Source organism: Tinamus guttatus, unplaced genomic scaffold (assembly GCF_059628265.1).
Source record: "Tinamus guttatus ecotype Peru unplaced genomic scaffold, ASM5962826v1 Tinamus_guttatus_pri_ptg000307l, whole genome shotgun sequence".
In the NCBI taxonomy this organism is placed as follows: domain Eukaryota; kingdom Metazoa; phylum Chordata; class Aves; order Tinamiformes; family Tinamidae; genus Tinamus; species Tinamus guttatus.
In genome coordinates this window covers 3,715,014-3,731,828 of record NW_028288841.1, presented here as the reverse complement: position 1 = coordinate 3,731,828, position 16,815 = coordinate 3,715,014, and the positions used below count along the sequence as shown (strand labels likewise).

General features: G+C 45.0%; 1 protein-coding gene across 10 annotated transcripts in view; it reads left to right on the top strand.

Annotated features, from left to right (window-relative positions):
- The window catches only part of CADPS (calcium dependent secretion activator), a 198,121-nt gene that overhangs the window by 66,587 nt on the left and 114,719 nt on the right, over nucleotides 1-16,815 (top strand). For all 10 annotated transcript variants that reach the window (XM_088528269.1, XM_088528265.1, XM_088528268.1 and 7 more), the window contains exons 4-6: nucleotides 3,455-3,535; nucleotides 6,631-6,867; nucleotides 8,496-8,617. In XM_088528269.1, the coding sequence (XP_088384395.1) occupies nucleotides 3,455-3,535; nucleotides 6,631-6,867; nucleotides 8,496-8,617 (440 nt within the window). The remainder of the gene's footprint in view (nucleotides 1-3,454; nucleotides 3,536-6,630; nucleotides 6,868-8,495; nucleotides 8,618-16,815) is intronic.

Genomic DNA, 16,815 nt, shown 5'->3' with positions numbered 1-16,815 from the left:
TTGACTGGGGCAACCTTATGATTTATATCTTTGCTTTATTCATAGCACACTCATAACATAGTCATAATGCAGAACGAAACTAATTCAATTTCTCCTTGACTTTGTAAATCATTTATGTATTTGGCTGTCAAGTATTTGAATATAAAGTGGGCATACAAACCGCAGAAAATAAATAGCTGATTCTCTAGTTAAGAAATTGAGTTTCAGTGATATTAGGATCTGTTTTGCTTTACTTGGATGTTCAGTATTGCTTAGATTGCATGTGCTATGTTTGCTCCTTACCTCATTTCACAGCAAAGTATGTTTTATGGGCACCAATGTTAATCTCTTAACGGCTTCCTGTAGCATTAGGACTGTGTAAAACGTACTCAGCCTCCTTTGATGATGGAGGAGCCCTGATGAGCAGCAGGCCCTGCTACTCTTAGTCACAAGAAGTCTTTTTCAAACTGCTGGGATGGCACATAAGGACTGCAGACAGGGACTGTCTCATTAGTACCATTCCTTATATAATGAGAAGGAAATGTTCTGTGTGCCATGACAGGCTGTCACTAAAGCTCTTTGTGACTGGTCTCCCAAAGATCAGTTTTTACCATGGAGCTATCATGCAAAGTCATTGAAAATACTTCCTGGCAATATTGCTTTTTTGTTTCTTTTTATTTAAATAGCAGGTTACCTTGCTCGGCCACATCACTAATTAATCCTGACAAGAATAGCAGCATAGAGCTCTGGAAAAGAACACCTGACCCGCTCAGCCGCAAATGAGGCTGCCAAGGGCATTGCCCCCAAGAAGCCCCATCCTCTGTGACCACATCCTTCCATGGCAGAGCCCTGGCCACCTCTACCATCACTGGAGAACATCTGCAAAATCAAGATAGTGCAGAAAGTGTGAGCCAGTTTGCTGGCTCATTATCATCCTGCAAAAACAACTCTCCTCCAAAGCAGCATCCTTGATTTCTAAATTTAGCACATGAGTTATTTTGGGTAATGTGCGATTAACCTCAATTACTTGTAGCTCAAATGGAATTCAAAATAATGCCCTCACTTTCTGTGTTGAAAAGAAATAGAAATCTGTGGTTGTACATTTTCTACCCTTCATTAGGCAGCTCTGAAAGATACTTGCAGCAGGAGTTTGTTTAGATCAGTAGAAGTCCATGGAAAAATTGATCTTGGAAAGTACTGGTGGCTCATGGCTCTTCGTTGGTTTGGGGATCAGGAATAGAAAGGTGAAGAAACCAGGTATGAAATGTTTATGGTGCAGTAGGAGCGAGGGAAATCAAGGAGGCCAGGCCTGGAATTTGGATTAGGGTCAGGACACTTCGTAGTTTTCCTGTTTTAGTTAAACGTGTTGATGGAGGCTTTCAAAAATCAAGCGAGAATATGTTTTCCCTCAGTCTCAGTCATGATGGGTGTCACTCTCCAGACCATGCTCTGTGGCGGCACACAGACAAATCCACTCCAGAATCCATGCAGCTACTCACAAGTGCAAGAACAGAGGCCGTTTAGGTTATTCAAGCCGACAGATGAGAAAATACCATGGAGCAGCTCAGGTGTGAGGAGGGAGCTGTGGACTGCAGCCTGCTCGGGAAGCTCCAGCAGAGGAGCTCATCGCTCGGCAGGGTTTGAATCAAAAGTTTGATCGTCTCTCCAGCTGTAACTTTCCAGACTGCACTGCACCAGCCGAGCATTTGTTCTCTGAAACAGTTCGTCTCCAGAGGAGGATAAAACACACAGAGGTAGTTACAGCAACCCCGAACTGGCTTATAAAGCTCATTTATGGGTAGCTGTCACCGCGCGAGCTAACATACAGCGGCTCGTGGCAATTCTGTTTCCTGGTAGCCAGGAGGAGTCAATCGTTAGAAAAATAAGGCAGCTGCCCTCAGACTGGCTGGCTGGTTCAGGAAGGGCTCAAGAGGTTGCTTTCTGGAGGCAATGTTTTTAGAAAAGGCAAAGATGAACCTGGTGCTCTCAGAAAAGTAATGCCCTGACCTTTGATTTGTGAGTCAGCCATCTCCTCCAGAAGTGCTAGGAAATGGGATTGGGATGGGGGAGCCAGTCCCCTCTTGCATGAAGTAGAGTTCGCAAGAAGAGATGAACCAAAACTCATCCACCAGGCTTGGTTTGGTTCCTCGGGAGAGGGAGCAGGGCTTACTGCAGATTTCTAGCCTTCTGTTGTTGCTGAAATTACTCCAATGGAGACTAAAGAGATAGCAGAATCTGGAAAGTTACTATAAAATTCCCTCCTTGTTACAACAGCTTTGGGGGTCCAAGTTTGGATCTTGTGCTTTTTGGTCGTTTTGGGTTTTATGTCCTTGTATTCCCACAAAAAAAGCACCAGCTACCTCTGAGTCTTATGGAAATGAAGCTGCTTATCAGCAGTCGCTAGGCCTTATGTGTGTGCTCTGCTTGCTTAACAACAGCTTTTTACCCTCAGGAGACATTTCAGAGCCAGGGAGGTGCAAAACACTGAATCACAGGGTTGGGGACAGTGTGTGGCAAAAAAGGGCTCTGCTGAACGCTGTAGGAAAGCGGATTGCATGAGCTGCGTGGTAGCAAGGGGGCTTGGCAGGATGGAGCCATAGGGAATTGACGTGCATTTCTCTTGAACCCTTCTTGGTTTCTTCTGTCTTATTCCAGCTGCAGTGTAGGGGCAGGAGGGCTGTTGGCTTGGGCATCTGGAGCTGCTGAGGGGACCTGCCGTGGTGCCGGTGGGTTTGCGTGTCATGGCACTGCTGCCACATCACGGCAGAACTATTGTTGTGTGCAAATTCTCACCCAGACTGCTTCATACAGCTGCTCAATATAGTCAGCTGCAAACCCACCTGGTATAAATTACCCAAGCTGTGCTGAGCAGGAGCAACAGCATCCTGGAAGAGTGGGCACTGGGCTCAAAATGTGTCAGGAGTGCTTATGGATGAAACACGAGGATATAGCTATGGGCCTGCAAACCATAAATAACACTTCTTTTCCTTCTCCTTGTTGATCTGAGTGTTTTGGATATGCTCTCTGTACAGCGAGTGATCTCTTACTCATCAGCAAAATTAACGGAGCGAAACTCCCAGAGCAGCCTGTCCTTCTCCTGCAGACACCCAGCACAGGCAAACGCCGCATTTCTTCCCAGCACTTTCCAGGCCTGGACTTGCACCACCCAGGCCCAAGCTGAAGAACTGCAGGAGGAGGTGATGCCAAAGGGACAGGGTGCTCCGAAGTTTCACCAAATGGGGCTGCCAGATCTGTTCAAAGCATGTGAAATAAAAGAAACAGTAAAAGCTTTCTTCGAGAGGGCACTCTGTCTCTCCACAGGTTCCAATAGCCGTGCAAGGACTCTGTGTGCTGCCTTGTGCCCAAGCAGAGCCCCTTGGCACGAGCTGTCTACAGTTATTAATGGATCAATTGCTTCTAAAGGTGCTGCACTGTTTTTCTTTTTCACCTTGATTTGCTTTTTGTTTTTACACAGCTGGACAACCCAGATGAGCAAGCAGCACAGATCAGACGTGAATTGGATGGACGTCTTCAAATGGCTGAGCAAATTGCCAAGGTAAAAAAAAATAAGGAAAAAACCCAATTCTGTATTAACGAGCACATAAGTAGTTTGATGCAGTCCCCAGGTTCTTTTCTCACTGGGTGGAAAACCCTGTGAATAAATCATCTGTTAAAAATCAAGAGATTTCTGTCCCTGATGAGCTGGGACAGAAGATGCTTCAAAAATTCCTTATGGCTCTCAGCTATAGGGAAAGTAGCTTCCTGAACTGCTCCAGCTAGATCTGTAAGTGTATTTCTAAGCCTTCTTTGTCAAACTTGCAGCACATGTTGGACAGTAAGGTGGATGATAACATGTAAAAGAAGCCAAGAATTGCCCTAAATGGATTTGAGGAGTTCTGTGGGCTGCTGGGTGCCACAGTTCCCTGCTTCAAAGCAAACACTCAGTAAGGGCACAAGATTTGTTGTCCCAACTGATTTCACATGTGACCAATAGGAATAGTCAGGCCGATGTGGCAACCCTTTGGACATCATTCCCACCTAGAGCAGCAGCCTGGGAGCTCCAGACAGTTTTTATAAGCAAGCAGTCAGCTGAACTCCCCAGGGACCCTTGTGGAAGACATTCTCCCTAGGAGCAAATCATAGCTTCACAGTACAAATTTACATTGCCTGCAGGACACAATAGATGGAGAGAAATCCTGGATCCTGTTGGCATCAGCATGGCCAAGAAGTTATCCATGCTCCTAATCAGATCCTTCTGAGTCTCAGGGAATGGGGTTGAAGTCACTGGGAGTGATCTAGCTGCCTGTTCTCGATAATCAGGAAATTATAAGTGGAAAGAAAAGAACAACAGAAGTCTGATCTGAGACTTAGCTTAGGCTGAGACCTGCTTACCCTCAGCAATCCTGTCTGTGCTCCCGAGGAGCTGTGTCCAAATGATGAAGTTTTTATGAGAAATGCAATTTTGGAGCTGTTTGTGACTGCATTGAAATGAGTGGGTGTGCAAGAGCACAGGGCAGTTACAGTTAGGTATTAGTAAGGATCCCTGTAACACCTTACTGACACTTCCATTAGGCAGCTACTGTCGCTGTGTCTTTGGGAAGGCAGGTTGTGTTATTCTTTGCCTCACTAATAAAAATAGGATGAAGACTGATAACCATATGGCCAGATGATGCACAGCAAAGAAGCAAGTCAACTGCTGCTTCTTTCCTTTTTTTTTTTCTTTTTTTTTTTCTTTTTCCTCTCCAGTGTTTTGACCTTTTTCATTTTATTTGCCAGGAAACCTACAAACCTACAATGTTTTTTATTTTCATCAAAACTTAAACCTCTGTATAATGATGTGCTGCTATTCTTTGGTTCTGAAATTGGTAGCCAGGCCTTGGCTGACTGGTTACTTCATTTCTTTTTCTCTTTCTGGCATGTAGGACAGCAATATCCATGGTTCAAGAGCAGCCAAAGAAGGCTGCAACTTCATGAATTATTTTTGCAAACAAGAATTTGCCATTTCCATTCTCCCAAAGGATGTTAAAAACAACCCATGCCACCACTGTCCCTGCGAGAGACAGTCCTAAACATAACCTGACATTTCCTGGTGCAGAATGCAACCCTAAAAATACAACTGTGCAGAGCTCAGAGGGAGGTTTTAAATTAAAGCAACTTATCTGTTATCCACTTGGCAGGTATTGATATTTAATCTCATTCACATTACTGCTGCAGGCCTTAGCTTTAGAATGTCAGATCCCAACAGCAGCTGCCTGCAAGAAGTTTTATTCTTACGACCCATGAATATCGCTTTTTGGAGGCATCCAGATGACCTTTTGAATCTCTCTGCATCGTCCTTTTTGGGCAAGGCTGCTTTCTCTGTGGCACAGGGAAGGCTCAGTCGGTTCTGTGAAGGCTTTGCCTGTTGCAGCTTTATCTCCTCTTTGCTAGCTTCTTAGTGCAGATTTGCTGCACAGTATGACTTACTGTGCACATAAAACCAACAGTGAGGTTGCCATCTTTGAGTTTCTCTTGTAAAAGCAACTTAACTCTTCATTAATAAATTAAGAAATTCATGTTAGAGCATTGGAATTTGAGAGAAAACAAAGGTTTTATAGTCAAGCATGGTCTCAAATCATGGTGCTGCAGGATGCGCAGCTCTGCAAGGCTTCGCCTGGCCTGTTGTGCAACGTGGGACACGTCAGCCCTACCTTTGGGTGCCAGGGCACAGCTCTCTGTCCTGTTTTGCCTTTTCATGGGCCCAGGGCAGTGCAGCTCTATCACAGCAGAGAAGATACCTTGCATGTCAGTAGAAAACTCTCTGGCTCCAAGTGCTGCTTAGCTGTTGTGCATCTTGAACAGTCTCTTTAGCCCACTGTGAGCTGGTGAAAGTCTGAGCAGATTCAGGGAAAGGACATGTCCAGAAAACAGGGTCGGTGGAACTGGACCATGGACAGAAGGGACAAGTCTTCCTGGAAGGCTTTGGAACTGGATTCTCTTGTGGGAGAAAAGGTAACCTAGACCCAGGAGGTCTAAGTTTGCTTCCCAGTTTCTGTCTTCAGCTCCCTTTGTTCCTGCAAGCCAGTCCATATTGTGTCATGACTCAACCTGCTAACGGCTGAAGGTGCCAGTTCTAATCATGATCTCGTTTGTGTGTGGGGGGGGTTATCAGAAGAAAAAAATGTTCCAGTCATTTCAGAGTCAGTGGACTGGAGATCATAGGAAAAAAATAATGTTTGCTGAGGAAAGACAGGTACCTGACAGCTGACCAGAGGAGCAACCTGAGGGTGTTGTTGGAGGAATCCCTTCTTGGGCCTCGGGGGACAGAAATCAGGGAAACGATCCCATCAGTGGTTCAGCTGAGATCTGAGCTGGAGTGATTATAGTGGTGAGTTCATGTATAAGAAAGAAACCACTTACAGATAGAAAATGAATGAAAAGCAAGTGCATGCAAGAAATAGTAAAGTTGGATAAGTACCAAATAGTAATTCTATGGGAAGCTAGCAATAATGTTTCAGCATGACAGAGGCAAAGCTATAATTTGTCATCTGGTTTGTGGGAGTTCCCTGTGTTAAAACGTCTCTGCAGATGCTCCTGAGGGAATCTCCCACTGTAACAAGTGGTTGTTGATTGTCACCACAGTTTATTCTGTTGTTTATTTTTACATCCAAGGAGCGCAAGTTTCCGAAGTTTGTGTCCAAAGAAATGGAAAACATGTACATTGAGGAGCTGAAGTCATCTGTCAATCTCCTGATGGCAAACTTAGAGAGCATGCCTGTGTCTAAAGGAGGCTCTGAGTTCAAGCTCCAGAAGCTGAAGCGTAGCCACAACACCTCGATCATCGACATGGGAGAAGAAAATGAGAACCAGCTTTCCAAGTCAGACGTGGTGTTGTCATTCTCCCTGGAGGTAAGCTGCACGCTGTCTTTCTTCCAGCAGACAGTGCACAGAGTTGGTGAGAATAAAAATTCTCAGCGGCCAACTTCTGCTCAGTTCAGGCTTAAGAGTTAGGTGGGGAGAAGTCAGTGGAAACCATTTTTCTGAACTCCGTAAGGAACTGCTCCTCTCTCCAGTACCAGAAGCTTTGCCTATGATCAAATAGTGTGTCATTTTTGATTTTTCATCTTGTTGGAACAAACTATGTAAGTTATAGCAGCTGAAATTCCAAATGAAAATTCCAGTGGGCATGTCAAATGGCTCAGAAACATGCAAAATTAATTGGCTTGTTCATAAGGCTTATTACCAAGTGGAGCTAGTACCCCTGAACAAAAGCTGCCTCTGTGAAATGTCCCTGAAACCAGTGCAATATTGCAGGGGTTAGTCCGGCCTCTAATTTCTAGATGTGCCTTGAGATACTCATAATTGCCTGGCTACCTTCACAGTTTGTTTGTGCAGTAGTCGGTGGAAAGAGAACCAGAATTTCTAGCATGGCAAAACTGTGTAACATTATAAAGATTCATCATTGTTAGCTCCATTTCCCCAAATGCTGAAACATGCTATAAATGTCAATGTGTTTTATTATTGACAACTAGCGGTGTCACTTTATTGCTTATCAAGGCTTGCTTTCTCTTTGGAGAACCATTAAAAATTGTTGAAGTTTTGAATGCACTCAGCAGATTGGCTGACTGTTGGCATAGAAATATTGTACTTGACCGGCTTGCTGTTTGTTTGGTATTGAACGCTGACTGATTTCCTGCTCAGTGCTGTGTTGAGCAGTTCATCCGTACAGCCCAGGGAAAGCAAGGTGCCTCCAGGACCCACGGTTACATCTGAAACGGGCTGTCTCTGTCCTGGAAGCTGTGTAGCTGTGGTAGCTGTTTTCAGCAAGGTTAATTATCCCGTGCAAAAATATTTGCAGTCTAGGCAAGGTGTTTACTCCGAGGAGTCATTAGTGTTTCAGACACCAATGTAGGATTGCTATTGTGTGTCAAGAGAGTGGGTTTATGCTACATCGTCAAAGCTGCTACCTGAATGGGGTCAAAAAAGTAGGATACAGAAAAAAAACATACATTTCTATTTTTGTGTAGTTTCCTGTTCATTTCTCTTCCTAAGCAGTCTCTTGTTAAATATATTGTGCCAATGAATAACATACAACACTGATTGTCCAGTCTAGCTCTTTGGATGTTAGAGTTCATATTAATACTATTCAGTTCAGACATAAAAATTCCTATTTAAAGTATGACTATGAACACCAAGACAGTGCCTTCAAATGGCAGCATCAAATAAGCCTGACTTCTAAACGTGCCTGTACGGAGGATCAGGGAACTATCACAAAGCAAGAGAGCTCTCTGTAGGAAAAGCTTGTGCAGGTTATCTAGCAGCAAATAAAAGGACTCGTTCTCACAACCAAGACGTGAGATGTCTAAAACTCTTCGCTCCTGCTGAGCCCTATCCAGCAGAAAGCATAACTCGGTAGAGCACTGACTTCAGGAGTGGAAGATCTGCTCATTGCTCTGTGCACAAAACACTTTGTGTAAGACAGCTAGGTCTGAATGAGGCTGCTTCTCTTAAGCTCTGCTACTTTTCTTTGTCCCCAGGTCGTCATCATGGAGGTGCAGGGTTTAAAGTCACTGGCTCCCAACCGTATTGTCTATTGCACCATGGAGGTGGAAGGTGGGGAGAAGCTGCAGACTGACCAGGCAGAAGCCTCGAAGCCAACGTAAGTCTTGCTTTTCCTTTTGCTCTCTCCGTCACACTCTTCACCCTGTCACAGTGCTGCTAGGAATCACTAGGAACAACACTGATTCCTGCATGGTAAGACCGGAGGGGACTGTGAGAACTTGAGCAAAGCAAGATTCATTCTGCAAAGGAGAAACATCTACAGAGCATCATCCCACAACTGAGAATGACACAAAAACCCTCATGGAGCAAAAAGCTTTACGTACAGGCTTGCCTCTTCCTTGTAGCTGTGGAGACTTAAGTTTGTGCCTATACCTAAGAGCTTTGCTAAATAGGGATGGAGTTAAGCTTGCTTAAATAAGTACTTGTGTAAGTGTCCATCTGAACTGGTGCTGTCAGGTGTAGGTACGTAATCTTGTCCTCACCGTCAGGGTGTTGGTGTTCCTGTGAGGAAAGGAAACAGCTGGCAGAGAAATCTTCAGGCAGCAGTGGCCAGATGTGGGAGAGAGGACGGCAGGAAAGCTTCAGATCACTCAGTTGAAGCTATAGCTCAGGTCACACTGCCTGTATTCAGTTCAAGGGCAGTGTCCTGTTCTGTCATCTTTGACCTGGGCCTCAGATGCCTGGCATCAACCCCATGCTTTGCTTTCCCTCTCCCCCTGAGGGTGGTTGTTAGCCTCCTGGCAGTATGTATTCTTTGTTAATTTGAAAAGAGAAAATGATTAATAGCTGAGTTTGGTAGAGGGGCTCTCACCCCTCACTGGTGATATTAGTAACTTGAAGCACTATTCGTATGGGTTTGAGACTGTTTTCCCATGGTTCCTTGTGGAGATTTCACTTTAAATTCTCAGTAAGCATGTTTACAGCATCACTTTTCCAAGGTCAAGTGAAACCTCTCAAAGATGCTAAGCTATGCTGGAAGGGCTGCTGTTGAGACAGCTCTCCATGTCCTGGCCCCGCTTTTTCCCAGAAAAACCATCACTTGAGGGTGTTTCACCAAAAGCTCCCCAGCCTCATGAAAAGGAATCTGGGAACCAAGCAGGAATTTATAATTACAGATTCTGTAATGTGTGAGTGCAAAAACATTGCAGGCAGACAGCTCAAGACCAATGTCCTTGAGAAGGTTTCAGCTGATGCTGCTTGGAGAACAAGACTACATAGAGCAAAATGTTATTTATAAGGTCTTAAATAATAGTTAAACCTGAGGCACTATCAGTGAAAGCTATAGGGACTGGAATCTCCTGTACTTTGCTGTAAAGATTTTCCATTAAAGCATGCAGATAGCTGGTGCCGTGGCCTAGAGGACATTGCTGAAATGTCTACATTGCAACTGGAATAAATTAGCCATCTTTTCAAATGGAAGGTTTCTAATATTGATGCGAAAGCCAGAGATATATACATTACTGCAAGCCCCTGAAATGCATTAGCATCTGAACAGCTTGCAGTGGAATGGCAGAGACTGGAGTCCTCTTGTTGATACCTTCCTTGGCTCCGTCTTGCTCCTGCGAGTGCCCCTTCAAACCCAGCCACTCCAGCAGCTGCCCTTCCCCTTAATCCAGCCACATTTCCAGGCTCCTGAGCTTGTGTGGAAGCGTCTGCAGAATTACAGTGCTGGGCACAGGCTGCCTTTCATCAGCGTTCGTCGTCTTATGGAGGCGCAGAAAGTGCTGATGCCTTGCACCCTGCGCTGCACCAGAAGAATAGGAATCTGCAGTAAGCTATTTTAAAACAATATTTCCAATCAGGGGAAGTGCTGCAGCCTGGCTTACTTTTCAAAAACGTTTTGAAATCTGCTTCAGAGAAGGAAATAGAAGAGCTGTACTTGGAAGAAAATTTCCATAAGAATCCGCGGTTGTCCTATTTTAGGTATTTTTTTGCTGCTTCAGTGAAGGAAGTTGGGCTCTATTTAGGAGAAATTACTATTACCTGTATTGAAAAGAGCCCTTCTACTGTGTTACATGTGCTTGATTTGCTTCAAGTCTGTTCCTTCAACTTTTGCTCAAAGGAACTGTCCTTTCTTATGCAAGCATACTTGCTGTCAGCGATATGACCATTTATACAAGTGTTATTTGGAGAAAATAAGGGATGGAGGAGTGAGCTCTTTAGTTGAATGGGTCTTTTTTATCGTAATGAGATGTACAGTGTCTGGGCATGCAGCCATCAGCCCTTAGGAGAATGCAGCCAACACTGAATGCTGTGGCGTGATATGAGCTGTACAAGTCCATCACGCTTATCCTCTCTTTGCACTGGTTTCCTATAGAGGGGCAAGCCAAGCTTAAAGTGTTCTCATTTGCTCCACTACTTAGGCTAATACCTGTGTAAATGCCTTAGGAGAGGAGAAGGTTTGACATTTCCACTCCTTGAGGGTCCAGGCACTTTTTACTCTCAAAACCGAAGCCAAGCCAAGCCAAAAATGTAGAATAACCAACCACAGCAAACAGAAATCCTACCCTCTTTTTTTTTTTTTCCATGTTAGAAGTTCTTCTAACTTCCTCACACAGATACCACAGCCCAGACAGGGAAAACTGAACCCTTGCTAAAATTCCCTGCTTTTACATTCTCCCCTTAAGAAGAGTGTGAGAGAGAGAGCCAACCACATATGACAGATGTTTGCCCTGTTGCTTAATACATGGCTTGAAGCCAGACTAAACCAGGACTCTTCAAACTGCTCAAAATTCATTTTTGCCATCATTCTGGGAGCTAAATGGACTGAGAGAACTTAATTTGACAAACACTTAGCAACTTGTCATCAAGAAAAAAAAACCTACATTTGAACAGTGAGAAACTTCAGTGGAAAACTTCACTTTTTGTGACAGCCCTGTACCCTTGGGAGAAGGATAGGAGTGTGTTGCAAGCCCATACAACCATTTAAGGCGTCTTGTTTTTACCTGAGTGCCTCGTGGAGTTGTTTGCTGTGTTCTCACATGTCCTTGAAATGCCAGCCCTCAGCTAAACACACACAGGCCACCCACGGATGAGGCTGCTGTTTGCTTGGGTCGCTGCCGTGCCTGAGGGGCCGATGCGGCTCCGCTGCTCCGAGTGACACGCGCACACCTAATGGGAAAAGACAGTCTCCCAACAAAGTTCGTAGGGAAGGACTTCCCGAAGCACTCGGCTAGCTCTTCCGCTGTTTCCTGCTGGGAGAGGTTTGCTTTTTGTCTCCCCTGGTATGGAAAGCAGCAGCTTTTGAGAAGATGATGTTGAAAGCATCTTAGTGACTTTGAAATTTAAATCCTGTTTGCAGATCTTGAAAGAGGCAGAATAGCAGCTGGGGTTAGTGCTTAAGTTTACCAAACAATGAGATTAGTTGTGAGGCATTTGGCTCTGGGGATGGCAGTAAATGTTCATCTTTTTTTTTTTTTTTTTTTTTTTTTTTTTTTAAATTCGTTCTGAGACCCTATATTGGATTCCTGATATTTTAAGCACAATCTCTTCATGTAAGGATTATCCGTCTCGATACAGGATGGCACAGTTTTAGCAAAGGCCAGACCTGAAATAGCAAGGGCACGTATCAGATCAGGCTTGCAGTGTGTTACTAGTTGTGCTTTAAAAAAAGTTGTGTAAGCGGAAGCCTTTCTGTTATGTCCTAAATCACAAGTGCCTCTGCAGTACATCCCCAATCCCAGTCCAACCAGGATTTACTGCTCTCTGCACGGAAACTGCACCCTTGCAGGTCTCAGAGGTTTTTAAATCTCTCCTTCTCCATGCAAGTTGTCCTGGTGTCCACTTCGTTTGTAAATTAAAGAGGATGAAAAGGCTTCTGCAAGTCCCTGAGGTTTCTCTTCCAAGGACTTGTGTCTCTAATGCTGCTGTTACTGAGGTTGAGAACAAGGTTGCTAAGGGGCCTGGGAACAGGAGATAAGGTCCAGGCACAACAACCTGTCCTACAGCCTCTAAAGAGGCTGCTGGGTGTATTTAAACATTGACCTATACTTGTAGCAGTACCAGGCTGTGCCAGTGATTCATCTGTTTAGAGTGTCTCATTTCTCTGATGTGAGCAGAACAAAAGAAAACAAAGAGACCAAAACAGCAACAAGGTCCGCGGTGCCTTGTAAATAAATGTTGTATATTCATCCGGACGTACTTCACTACCCCCAGTGCTTTGACTCATCGCCTCGTTGCATCTTTTCATTTCAGACCTAAGTCTCGGGTTCATTTCTTGTGTGACTCCACTTGTAACTGAGTAATGGTGTTATAGCTGTGACTTGCTGTGCTGCAGCAAAGGGACAGGGATCTGAGCTTGTACATCCAAATTCTTCCCATGTCTCTCAAGGAGTAAATTAAATCCCTCTACTGTGGTGGCATTCAGCTATTTTAGCAACTGCAATGTCTTGTTTACCTTGGAGGTCTAGGATATGGAGATAGTCTCATTCGCCCCTTGCTTACAGAGGTGTAAATCAGATGTCTGTGCACTGAAGTTTTTTGAACCATTCAGGTTACAGGTAATAACTAAGTGTTTGTGGGGAGAAGCTGGTCAACCTGTCTGTGCATTCTGGCACCACCAGCAAGGGACTGAGGTGGAATGGTTCAATTGAGGTTAAATCTTCCCCTTGCAGACGGACCTCTTCAGGACCCTTCTTAGTGCAAGGTCTTGCAGGAATCCAGAGTGTGAGAGATGAGCGTGGAGCTCCAGCACGGATAATCTGTGCCCCATGTGTGCCCAGGAGGCCTGGCTGCAAACCCGTGTGTTTGTTTGCTGCACATGGTGCATGGTGCATGGCTTTGCAGGCGCTTTATTAACCAGCTGGTTAATAAAGGAGTGTGTACGTGGGGGAGCTGCAGGGAGTTAACTGGGGGAGAGGATTTTTTTCTACCACGGTCCCCACTTGACTGTTGCACAAAGTCAGCTGGGAACTGGTTGGTTATTTCACTAAATAAGCAAGATTTTTTTTTTCTTTTCCATAGTTTCTTTTTTATATTTTGAAGAAAAAAAACAGATTTGTCTTTACTGTCTATTTTTTCATGCATTTTTCTTAAGCATCCACTGTGAGTCAGTGCTGGGGAGAGGATCCTCAACGGGTCTCTTGTCTGACTCCATGAGAGCCCTATGTTGTTAATCACGGATGAGAACTTGGACCTCATGTTCCTTTGAGAAATTCACTCTTGAGCAAGCAGTATTCTTGGTAGACTGTCCAACCTCTGCCCCCTCCTAAGCCACTGCTGTAGGAGAAGAGGGTGCCCATGTTGTCTTTGTGCTCGTTCCTGATGCTGCTGTCTGATTTGCTTTCAAGACGCTCTGCTACCTGTGCTGCTTATCTCTGCTGTGACAGTCTGCCCTTGTTAGGATCCCTGCAGCAAACCGTCTCTCTAAGCTTATCACTCTTCTAGGGTCTTAGCTGCAAATTGCTGTGCAGCAGCCGACAGTGCCCGCTGCCTGACCGTGAAGGGAGCAGACACTCCACAGCATCCTTTCCTCATTCCATTCATTGCAGATCACCTTGCAGGAGATGGAATTTGGGCAGCAAAGTGGGCAATGAAGCGCCCTGCTCTCCAGGAAGGGAGTTTGGAAAGCAGGCATCCCCTCCAGCCTGGCCTCTTTGCAGCGGTGGAAAATCTGTTCTTTTCATTGAGGAATCCCCTGCCTCAGGCATTGGTTTTGGGAACGATGCTCAGTGGCTCTATGCAGAGTGGGAGCGTGATAAGAGCATTTCGTTGCCGTCAGTGTTTTGCTGCTACAGTTAGTTAGGGGATGCTGTGAACACTTCCCTGTGGTAAAACAGGAACAGATCCTTTCAGGATTAAATCACAGGTATAAATTATAAATACTCCATATACTGTAAGAAAAAAAATGAACTCCCCAGCACTGACAGGGTTTATACTAATGCTAGCACCGTTAGAGCTTGGCCCACAACTCACACCGAGTATCCTTCAGGGCAACTTCCTGGTACCCGGTGTGGTAGGAAGCTGCCAGACACGTGGCCAAGCAAAGTCCCCCGGTCAGTCACTGGCCGCAGCTCTCGCTTTTCCTGTCCCAACCACCTGGACGGTCCCCAGGGCTCCTGCAGGCGCAGGAGTCGGCAGCCTCCGATTCGCGCTGCGGTCAAAGCTCTCCCTGTGTCACGGAGCTTTTCTCCAGAACCAAAGCCTGGGCACACAATCTGCATGTGGCCAGCCTGCGTTAAGCAGTCATTCACATTGAGATTTGCATTCTTAGCCCTGTGTAAGCAGAATTCATGATACTGGATAAAAACAAAGCAACAGGAAATTTCAGGAGGAGGAGGCTTTATTTTTTTCATTTCCTCTCCCCCTTAAAGCTTATTTCAGCTTTAAATGCGAGCTGCCTTCGTTACACAGACTGACTGACTTGCCTTTCAAGTTACAGGCTTTCATTTCACAGCTGTGCAGGTGTTTGCAGCCCTGTTTCTTTAGGAAACCTCCAGGAACCTTGTGAACAAGCAAAGCCAGGTGGTGCAGCCCTGGCTACAGCTAACATGGGACGCTGTCGTCTCTGAGTGATGATTCTGCTGGGCTGACGAACAGCAGTGGCAGGAACAGAAACTTCAGGGGAGCTGCTTCCAGTTCTCTCTCTTGGGCTGAAGGATACACAGTGATGTCTAAGGCCCCCACGCAAGTGCCATGAAGATTTCTTTCTTTACTTGCAGTTATTTAGGACTTCTGGGAACAAGTTTTCCAAGGAGACACCATGGCTTTGCTCTTGAAGAGTTTTCCTCTTAGTTCTGTTTGACCTGCTCTTCTAATACCCTTTTGAGCACATAGTAGCATTTCCAGAAAGCTTCTGAGATTTATGACATTCTCATTTTTGAAAATGAAAGCTGCGGGCAAGTCATTAAACACAGCAAAAAATGCAACTGAAGATTACTGTGCAGATACATGCGTGTGATTCACTCAGGTAGTGCAGTGGCCTTTTAATTAGCAAATCAGAACAACTTCTTGCACTTCCTTATCGCTGATCTGCATGTTTTTAATATCAAAACAGTAGTGGTTCTCCTTCCCTGTGACCTACGTAGGGCTGGGCACACTTCTGCTCTTTGCACTTGAAAACTTCGCATTTGTTGCCATTGTTCATGATTTCAGTCTGAAAAAAATGATTAAACAGTTAATATTGAATGGGAAGAGTTGTGCGGGTCGCATACAGCATCCAGTTACCACCAAGGTAGCAGAGTTCACAGCCAAAACACCTAATTCCCCCCGTGGTTTTATCTAGCTGTTATTCCTGGGAAGTAGAATTATTTCTGTCAAAAGCAGCTCTGTTGCATGAGTTTCCTCCAGGAGAAGCTGCTTTTTCCCCTTAGCTCCGACGTTCCTTTTCCGTTGCAGGTCCGCAGCCCCTGACGAGCCAGCAGTGTGTGTGCAGCTCAGCACGCTATCTCTGGGCGTCCCTCAGGGGGACAAAAATGGTTTCAGATTAAGCAGTTTAATTTTTCTTCAGGATAAACGCTCCACCTCCAGGCAGTGTCCCACACATCCTTCCTGATACTGACTTGCCGAGCGGTCTGCTCAGGTTTGGGCTGTTTTTCTTCTCCCTGATGTGATCCTGTGTCGGTAATCAGTTCTCCTTTCCAAATACTTTCTTCCTCCACAGAGATTTTCTTTTTTTTTGAGGGGGAAGAGTGAGGAAATATTTGTCATCACATGAACAGTGTCCAAGATCCTGTTCTTCCCCACGTCTCCATGATTTTCTACAGTGTGACCAGGAGCCCGCTGAATCAGTGGGAGGCGGACAGTTGATTCTGGTGTCTTGCTTTAAGTTTGTTGATTTTTTGTTTCTTTGTTTTGGGGGAGCAGCAAGGAAGGCTGTTCATACACCAACCCTCTGCCCATAAAACACACCTCTTCCAGGACTCTTATCTGCAAAGCAAACTGCTGTGGGCACTGCCCTCCTGTGCTATAAATGACTGTTACACAAGAGGCTATTGAATAATAATGAAGTCTTGTTTCTATAGACTTACATCTTGTAATTGGGTTCTCTTGAATCAAGTAAGAGCAACCTCTGGCTGTGTTTTCCTTGACCTTTAGAATATACATAGCCCTACATGGGTTCTCTGGTGTCTTGTAAAGTTTGAGCTCATGCACCTTTTCCGTCACAGAAAGTACTGCCTCTCTTTTGGCCAGCTGTCTAATTTCTTCAGTGTTCCCCTGCATTTCGGAATTATTTGTTCCTGTGATAACATGTACATCCAAATTTAAGTATTCCAGAAGGTGTGATGATGCCCAAGGCAATTTTCATCTATACCCATCTGCTGCATCGCTCCTATCTGTGCAACCTTAAGACAGGAT